This window comes from Cryptomeria japonica, chromosome 4 (assembly GCF_030272615.1).
Source record: "Cryptomeria japonica chromosome 4, Sugi_1.0, whole genome shotgun sequence".
Classification (NCBI taxonomy): Eukaryota; Viridiplantae; Streptophyta; class Pinopsida; order Cupressales; family Cupressaceae; genus Cryptomeria; species Cryptomeria japonica.
In genome coordinates, this window is record NC_081408.1 from 380,606,753 (window position 1) to 380,617,276 (window position 10,524).

The window sequence follows — 10,524 nt, forward strand, 5'->3', positions numbered from 1 at the left end:
TCATAGAAAGTCGTGTTGGATTTTGGACCTTAGATTTGGACACAATGTCATGCCCCCGCCATGGAAAGGATATCAATGCTCAAGAAAATTGTGATATTTATAAGACTTCACAATTTTCTGTAGGACGCAATATACTAAGCCAATGATTATAAAACAGATGGAGAAGGCAGCCATCATGCAGCGATTAAATAAGGATAGTAATGAACAGTAATGATCACTTCAGGGACAGTGATTAAAGAGCAGCAATATATTATAAGCTGCGATTCTATTATTTTAGAAGGAGCAATGATTAGTATAAAGGCAAAAGAAACAACATTCATATAATGCTAAACAGCAATTAAGGCACCTGAAGCAGTGATGAATAAATAAACAAGGCAGCTGTCGGTTTTGATTATGAAGAGGCATCATTAAGAAAGGTTACGACCATTCTTAAGGGTCGGCATCTTTCAAAGGTTGCCTCTCTTCAAAGGCATAAAGATATAAAATGTAGAAGACCACATTGGATGAGGACATCAAGGAAGAAAAAGACAAGTCAGTATTGAGTGAATAGATCTGCAATTCAGAATACAGCCATATTTGGATATGGTAAACATTGTGGTATGCATGAGAATTTGTCTGATATGCATGCTTAGGGTATGCTATGTGGATAAATATTATCATATATCAAGATGTTAATAAACTTTATTATGCTTCTTTAATTAATAAATAAGTTATCTATTCTTTATTCCCACAAGCAATCATATGTGGAATTGGAGGAAATATGATAGGGAGAGGCAGACCACCCAAAGGGATGGAATCATCAAAGAAGGATGTTCTTGTCACTTGTGTGCCAAGGGGCAAGTTGTCTTAGTTGGATGCTCTGCACTCTTGGGCTTAATTAGGCTAAACAGTCTTCCTCAATAGACCAGTTCCCTCGAATTAAGTAGACCACCCCAAGGGATGGATCATCAAAGACGGATGTTCCTGCCACGTGTGGGCCAAGGGCCGAGTTGTCTTAATTGGATGCTCCGCGCTCTTGGGTTTAATTTGGTGGAACAGTCTTCCTCAATAACATGTTCCCTCAAAGTAAGTAGGCGACCCCAAGGGATGGAATTATCAAAGATGGATGTTCTTGTCGCTTGTGGGCCAAGGGTCGAGTTGTCTTAATTGGATGTTGTGCACTCTTGGGCTTAATTAGGCTGAACAAGTCTCCGGGCACCCTTTGTGGTTTTCCTCTCCAAACTCTACTATGATTAATTATGGGAAATGGAACTATTTATGCCTGGTTCCTAAAGTTCAAAAGCTATTGCTTGAATTATCTAAATAGATTAAGATGAATATTGATATGAATGCACTTATATTTGTTGTTGAATCCCTAACCCTAATAGAAATAATTAAGTCTTCTTATAAATTATATTTCAAATGTTGTCTAACATGATTGCAGTATCTAAACCAGGATTGATCTTGATAGAGACATTTTATTGGTAAAGATATAATTCTAACTATATTACGTTTCTTATTTTAATTGAGCTTGTGATTTAGGTTAAGTTTTAGGATCATCCCAAAAGGGGGCATTACACACCATGCTTAGCTCATGGAATCCAGGGCCATGACTTTGTAAAACCACATGTAATTGTGGTTTGGGCTTGCTCTATTTATTCAATGCTTGGGATGGAGAATGTATCACTTTTTTTGCAAGAAGGTTATGCTATTAGGGCCTAGTATTGTATTGTAAATGAGTTGTTGCCATAAATACAATTGGTTTGAGTTTTGGAGGTGAAGTTTTTTTCCTGAAAGGGATTTCTTAGGATATATGTTGTTTTTGTCTTTGTGATTACAAAATCTATGAAATATCTCTTTCTCTTGAATTGTTTAGCTCATATCTTCTTCACATTCTCTCCTTATAGATTGGTATAGGTAGAATTTTTACTATCTAGCTTACTTCCATTTTTATTGTTGGAGTTGACTCTAACTCGTATGCTATGCTGTCAATCTTCTGTAAAATTCAATAAGGACCATAAATTGGAGTGACAGCTTGATATCCTTCTTTTTTTGCTTGCTTAGAATTTGATTATATGATTGCAACCTTAAAAAAACCTATTCTCCCACTTTAATGTTATTTTAACTCTACTGTTGATCAGTTTGTTGCTTCATTCAATTTAGTGTCATGGAGAGATTCACCTTGAGACCAACTTGTTTTTAAGTTCAATTTGATATTCCACAATGCAAACTCCTGGTGCTGAGGGTGAAGTCTCTAGAGAAAATGTTTTTTCCTCAAAACATGATGCACCTTTCTTGAGCAACTTTTGCACTTGATGTGAACTTACCATTTGTGTTCTAAAATTTCATTCCAATGCAGTTCACTTCTTTTTAAATTTAATGAGAGGACAGTTGCAGGTTTTGGACTTCAACACCATGCATTCATTGTTCATATTTTCAGCTGTTGGTGTTTGTAGGTTGGTGTATTCAGATTTTATTATTTAGATTTAAGTTTTCATGTTTAAGCTACCTAGTTTTAGAATTAAATTTTCTGAGTGCAGAATCTGGTTGTCATGGCCTGAAAACTAACACAATTGATATCCCAAAACAGCATCCTGAGAATTCTTAACATCATAACATGAACAAAGTTGATGCTGTATCCAACCCTATCAGTGACTTCAGTGAAAGCCGCTCTCACTAACTACTACATGCCATTGACCTAAGGACTATATTCCTTTTCTTATATAGTTCTGCCAAGGATCATATCAATAACATTTTGAAACAAGAAAATGATTTTCTTGTGCAACAAGCAGCTAGATTAAACCAAATCCTCAAAAAAAACCCTAACAAAGACATTTCAACTACAGTTGAAACTGTTACAACCAAAGATCCAAAACTGCACAAAATTGCAGGATAACAAAACTGAACCCAACACAACTTAATTGCATTCAAAAATGTCACCTTCACCTAGTCCCAAGCATGACTCAACACACAATCCCTAACCCCATCCTATCCTATCATTCACAGACAGGCTACTTCATACACAAAAATGCTTGCTTTCTGTTATGAGACTTTTTCCCATGAAAGAATTTGTAATAAAATAATATATAAATCAAAGTAATTGAGAAATATTATTATAATGAAAGGGTGTGACTTTTGCAATCACTCTTGGGGTATTATTAAAACCCGTAAATTAATAGAGAATGGGGGAGGTATGGAGATTATACCCAAAGAAGGAGAAAATACAAGAGAAAGATGAATTGAAAGGAGCACAAGAGAGGGGATAGTTAAGGTCTGGTGGTTGGGCATTGGGCATTGGAGAAGGGGCATGCAGTGTGTGTCCAACTCGGGGTACAGCGTACACCCGGGAGTGTCCTGGCCAAGGCTGTGTTTATTTCATGCCGTGAAGGCATGTGGGGTTCTATGTAGGAACCGTGTCCTCCTGGAGTGCTTCCTTGCCTGGAAACCCTAGGCCTATAACTAATCCTTTGCGTGCCGGAAAGCAACCCCTCCATGATTTACAGATATGTATTAATCAATTTCATATAGTCATTGCCCTAATGTTTCACTACTGCAAATTATTATCTCAATGTTTTATTATTGATATATATATTAATGTTTAAAAAGATTTCCTCCTTGAATAAAGTTTATATGGTTATATTTCAAATGTTTCTTTCAAATAAATTTACAATTAATTTATCTATTATTACGTTTACTTTTCTAAATGTATTAAATGTGGTATTAAAGAATTATAATAAATAATAAATTAATTGCCTTACATTATTTACATTAAGTGAAAAGATCAATTACATTAGGTTAAACTTTAATATTTGATTTATTTAATCCACTGCTAATATTTAATTAACGATAGAGGAAAAGTACCATTACACTTTCAGGCAAAATAACTGCACTTGCTTCAAACTAGTCATCATCTCAAGCAAGAAGCAATCTCTACAGGTCAACAACTCATTGGTTGATTCATTCCAAAACAAGCCATTAGCACCCAATGGTACTGGAGATGCTACAACACATGTTAAAGAATTGCTTAATATACAAAGGCTGGATTTCTTCAGAACCCTTATATTGCCTACAAATTATTCTCCAAAATTTTGGCCAATGAAGCCCTTGAGTAGCACATGCAAGATGAGTTTGATGGCTTGCTTGCCCAATTCAACCAAGAATTCCAAGACAACAAACCCTTAAAAAACTAGAGACGAGACTATGTAACAATTAAGCAACTTCCTCATTAAGTTATGGTCAACTTCATCAAATTCAAGACTTGGTATTTAAAAATACGGTACACGTTCAAGAAGACCTGCAAATATGCTAATGCTTGGCTTGAAGCATTCATAATCAAAGAAAACTATATCTTGAGGACATACAAGCTACAAAACATTGAGAAAGATGATTTGAAAGAACTAGCAAATTCAATTTATATTCAGCTTCTCAACACTTCATATGCATTTTTGGACCACAATAAAACATGTCAACCTTCTTTGACATGGACAAAATCAATCCTCACAAAGAGATAACCCTACATTATACTATTTGCATAGCCTAACCATAGGCATAAAACACTTAGGGGAATTACGAGAGAACACTACTTGGGGGTAACGCCAATCCTATCACCAAAGTGATCAGCCATATAAGTGCAAGCATTATTTAGTTTCAATATTTCATTTCATTACTTTCAAGACTGCTATTTTCCATTTTCTTTTCCATGGTAACTTTACATACTTCACTAGTAGATAGGCTAAGCATCTTGAAGAGGCCAAAAGTACAGATCAAAATGATTATTGACTTATTTGCATGAGCATTTTTGTGCATCAGCCCCGCATCACATATCACAGATTGGGGTAACAGCCAAGCCGAGGGCACTTCCTGATGACCATTAGCCTTGCGGAGTTCTGGTACCTTAGATCGCCTTATAAGTCTTCCCATGACCTCCTCATACACATATCTCCACACAACTCTTGATGACATTCAACTCACTCCCCCACTTTGTCCCAAACTCAGGCCAACATGTTCGATCAACCTAGGCACTTCCTGTCTCCAAACATCCCTGACACATAGAACACATCTTTTAGGCCTTCTTGCCTTAATGTGCCCCTAACACATGGAACAATCACTATTTCCTTCCTGCTTTCAAGCATCTCTGACACATTTAACCAGGTCAAAGAGGTTGCCCTTCCATTTTATAAGGTGTTTGAAAGGATATAAATAGGTAACTACATTCAGCCATTAATATAATGTCTGTAATACATACTCTTAGTTCTGATCCAAAGAATGAGACTTCTGACAAGATAAGCAAGGTGTCACCTCTCCCTTGTTGATACGAATAACTATATATCTAAAGATTACCCCTTCTAGCAAATTCCTACCAGAAATTGGACTCATTTGAGCGAGGGGGACTGACATGCTAAAACAAAACTAGACTTAATTTATCTTACTAAGGGTCCTTTATTTGTTACCATCTATGTATTTGCATAGCCATGTAAGTCATAGACACCACTCTATCTCTATATGCTATTGATACTTATGCTTTATATTTTTTAATATTGTAGTTGCATTTGTTTTATAATTTTATTTCTCTCTTTGCTTAGAGATCAAAGAAGCCTTAGCTTAAATGCATTATTGATTCATTAAACTATCAAAAATAAATCAACTGAAACATCTCTTTTTTACAGACCATTGAGCTTTATGAAGAAGATCAACAACAGTGTTACTAGAACTTTTAGAATCAGCTGAGGGGTCACAAGGAGGACAGAAAGATGTTTGTGCAGGATTTTTAGCGAATTTTTGGACCTCGGAAACATTTATAAAAAGGAAGTCAACAATAAGGGTGTGATTGAAACTTAGCTCAATCATTGTGGTCATCACACTTTAACAATTACTGTCCTTCCAAAATTCAAATCAATTGGCAGCCAACAAAAGGGACTAGCACCAATTAAAGGATCACTTTATGAATTAAAAAGACCGAGGCCAACAGACAAACAAGCAGATTACAACACACAAGATGGAAGAGCAACTTGCTAAAATGAATTGGATTTCATATTGAATGTAAAAGGTGAAGTTTAGAATCTGTTTCTAACTTTCTTCATAGTCTTCTCATAAGAGTCTAAGACCATTGAGGTAACTGGCCTTTGGAAAAACAATGTTGGCCAACTAGGATATGTCTCTGTAATGTCCCCTATTTTTATTCCTGTAGGTAAGAACGAATTTAAAAAATGAATAATTGAAAAATGAGCCCAAAAAGCTGAAGTTTAGAGCTAATATATTTTAATTATTCATTATCTCTGATGAAAGGGTCATTTTAAGTTAGAACGTTATTTATCCTAGGTGATGTGGACATGGTGGGCATTTAAAATTAATAAGAGACAAATAATATTGTTTAAGTTGCCTACGTCATAAGACCTTGGAGGAAGTTGCAGCTTTTCGAGGCTTATAAAGGAGGTCGATGAGAATGATTTTTCATTCTTTTGGTGATCAAATTCTCTTCTCTGCAAGTTACTTAAGAAAATAACTACCATGACGCAAACCCTGTGAAGTATCTCTTCTGGACGCCAACCCAGGAGAATCAGTGGTAGTCACAGCAAACAGAGGGCCCAGATTTACAGCTGATGCAATATTCTTAAGGCAAATATCACGTGGAAGGGGAATTGGGTTATTACTGGGGCAATCTGAAGCATACGATTAAAGCTTATGGCACCAATCAAGGATTGAAGCCTCACGCCAACCCCAGATAAATAATTCGCAGCACTGAAGGAGAAATCGCAGTCTATATCAGACAAGCGTGCATGCGATCAGATCATCATTGCAAGGCAATTATGAAGAAACTTTGGGTTAGTCTTAATGTAGTGAGATCTAGTATGTGGCCTGCTTTTCGTTTATATTCTCTGCTGCAAACAGTACTCAATACTGAAATCTATCAGAACTTCATAGTCTTTCATGTAAAGTGAATTCCACACTAATAAAGGAAGTCTCGGTAGAAATTGCTTATGGTTCGAATTTCTCATAAATTGTTTGATTCAATTCTGTTTATGGAAAATCCATCAAAAATCTTAAATTTCTCGAGAAATCTCTAGTTAGAATATTTCATTCTAGCTTGACATTTGAATCTCAAACTAATATTCTGAAAACAGGAATTGATCTAAACATTTGCAATATGAATTTTGGAAATGTCAAACACAAAGGAATGATGAACTTCCACTCTAAAATGAAATAAAAGTACACTCTAATTACCAGCAATAGCTAGAATAGTCAAAAATATATGACCCAATTCTGTTAGCAAAGCATTTACTTGATAAGGATTGCTTAAGAAGTAGGCTCGTGAGAAAGAGAAATGACACCATCCTTGATAATAGACAGGTGTGAACTAAGTAACACATGATACTAACAAAGAAAGATCTGCATCGAAAACTGAAAAATTCATACATTAGTTGACTGGATATAGAGAGTCAGAGAACTTTTAAATTTTTAGTCATTGGTGTCTATTCAGTATATAGAATATACAGCGCACTATGGTATTAGAGTATACAGAACATAGAGATAATATTAAGAATAAAATATTAGGCTAAAAAGCTAGTAAATCTGAAGAAGAAAGAATGTAAACGAAATCAATGTATTGGATAGCACCTTTCCTTGTATTATTGATGACAAGTGGATTGATAATAAATAATTCAGTTGAGAAAGCATATATTGGATTATGCATTTAATGCGAAAATGTGTTATAATATTTAAAGTACAGTACCCTTTCCAATTTTGTGTAATGATGTATTAGCAAATGGTTGTCTCTGCTTAAGGAAAGAACCTCTGCACTCATCTAGCATTCAGTTATTCAATCTCGTGCCATCAACTTCCAGCTGTGAATACAACCGATCTTCAAGTGTATAGTGTTCGACCAACCAAATAAGGCAATTTTCATAAAAAAATGTTCCTATATATTTACATAATGTCGATTGTGATTCATCCACTACGATAATCTATAGCCTGTTTATAGCTTTGTCTCATCGTTTCTTGTATTCTAGATATTTATAATAAACTTATCATTCTTTTGTTTATCCTGTAACACCTTAATGGCTAATTCTCATCACCCAGAAAAGCATGTGCAAAAGTCATTTTCGTGTGCACCAACGAGCAAATCAAATAGCAAAAGGAGGAAGCATGAACGAGAAATGTTAGTAAAAATCCCTTTGTTGTTGTTTATTAAGGAGAGTAGTAAGTATGAAATTAATCACTTAAAAAGAATTGCGGACTTATGTATTCTTACCTTATGTATAAGAATGTGGAGGTGAATGAAATGCATATCCCATGCATTATATTCATTTTATTGATGAAAATTCAGAAACACGTACACTCATAAATGTATGACAATTTATGAAGATCTTAAGAATAATATTATAGGACTGGAGGAAAGGGAAAAAGAATGTAAAACCTGTCAAAAAGGATATCATTTGCAAGATAAATGATATGCAACTGCCTCTCGGCATCATGGAGGGCCATGACCCGATCTTTGAGTGCCTCGGCTAGAGCAGGTGCAAAGGGAGACCTCTGCATAAACCATATTTTTGCACCCTTGATAGACTCCTTCGTCCCACTCAGATTGTTGAGAACATTGTACAGCTCTGCATCCACGTCAGAGGGAAGCGGTCCGGACAGACCCTTGAATGACTTTCTGCTGCTACTTGAATCATAATCATAATCCGTTCCCCAGCTCTGAGACTGGGACTGAGACTGGGGCTGAGTAAAATGTGGTGGTGGTTGAGAATGCTGCTGGTCACTAGCATAGAAAGTAGAGGAAAAGGGAGTAGCGGCAGAGGGAGAAGCAGAGTGGTGCAACTGCATAGAGACAGCTGATGCAGATGGAGGAGGAGGAGGCAGCAGAATCCCCTGGCGAGTACAGAGCCAGAGCTTGTATCTGTAGTAGGCATGTCCTTCAGCCCCGAAGAGGAAGTTGTAAGCAGGGTTATCTTGCTGTTTGTCTCTGATCATTTTTTCGAAGTCGGGTCCATTCTTGGCGGCATATTCGGCCAATTTGTCGATACGCTTCTGCAAATCGGCATCAGCAGGAGGTGGAACAGGCGGTGGCGGAGGTTCCCAAGGGCTAAACAACCCCTGAGGCTGACTCTGTGCTTGTGGCTGGGGTTGGGGCTGTCCCTGAGGCATTCCTGTGCCTAAACCCATGCCCATGCCCATGCCCATGCTCATGGCTCCCATGCCTATCCCCATCCCCATCCCCATTCCCATGCCTATGCCCAGCCCTACCCCCATGGGGGCAGCCGCCGCAGAAGCAGCAGGGGGGATATGGTGCTGTGGGTGTTGATGGTAGGGGAGAATCTGGTGGTGATAAGGAGGGAACTGCATTGGTATGGAAGGATGTTGAAGAGGATGACCGTGCTGAGGGAGGAAGGGTACCTGAGAATGAGGCACACCTGCACCTGCCCCTGCCCCTGCCAATTGCTGGAACCCCACGAATTGCTGCTGGGCGTGAACATGAGCTTGCTGATGTTGTTGCTGTTGCTGCTGAGCAAAGGCTGCGGCTGCGGCCGCGGCCGCCGCAGCATAGTCGTGAGGCTGTCGATCCATTGCTAGCACCAAGAAATACGCTGTCGAATCACCTCTTTGCTCTCCTGGATAAAGATATCAACTCCTCCCTTCGGAAATCTGATCAATATAGAGCCATTTTCTTTCCCCACTTCTTAACGCCCCTCCACCTTCGAATCCCAATACCTCGGAGGTTCATGCCGTTAAATTTTATTTTATTTTTCTTTTAAAAATATTTAATTTAATGCGTAATGGATATATTGATAAGTATTTATAATGAATAGAAGTTTTAATTGTCAATTAATATAAATATTTTAGATATATCTATATTTACCTCATTCATGGGGTCCTCTAGGTTGATCCAAGGCAACACTTATAGCTAATATGACGTGGATTGTTTCTAGAGAGGAAATGTCAATTTTGATGGGATATCTTGGAGAAATAATGGATAAGAAATCGTGATGGTGAGATTAGGATGGCTATTTGGAAGCTCTCAAAATGGAACCAACAATGAGGCTTAGTCAAAAGGATTTTACTTGGACTCAAATTGTGTAGAAAACTCAATCTTAGAAAGATAGATTTGGAGTGGGACTCTCTTATTATAATAAACGTGATTAAATGCAATGGCATTACTAATTGGAAATCGAATAAGTTTGCACTCTCAATTTGGGATATCTAGGTACAATTCAAAGACTTTGATATATCACATGTTTATAGGGAGGAAAATAAGTTGGCGGACCAAATGTCAAATTGGATGATAGACATAAATTCTAATGGTTTCTTCTTGGATTCTTCAGAGTTAGGGTACGATCTCCATGTGATTTTGCAAGGAGAGAATGTCAATGCATCTAAAAGCTTTTAAATTTGGTTTGATTAGTTGAGAGGGTTGATATATGTAAAGGCACATGCGACATTTACGTCACTTAGTGTTGGGACCCTACATAAGAGTTCATCAACCCATATTTGGCACCACAACAAATGTGCAATGTGGACTAGGTGACAATATATGGCTTTCATGGGGAA

General features: G+C 37.2%; 1 protein-coding gene across 5 annotated transcripts in view; it reads right to left on the reverse strand.

The window, feature by feature from the left end:
- The window catches only part of LOC131047634 (uncharacterized), a 33,926-nt gene extending 24,246 nt beyond the window's left edge, over window positions 1-9,680 (reverse strand). For all 5 annotated transcript variants that reach the window (XR_009106268.1, XR_009106270.1, XR_009106271.1 and 2 more), the window contains exon 1: window positions 8,393-9,680. Coding sequence is in view for 2 of the 5 variants with exons in the window: in XM_057981416.1 (XP_057837399.1) it covers window positions 8,393-9,543 (1,151 nt within the window). In the remaining 3 variants the exon portion in view is untranslated. The remainder of the gene's footprint in view (window positions 1-8,392) is intronic.
- Window positions 9,681-10,524: the final 844 nt, after the last annotated feature.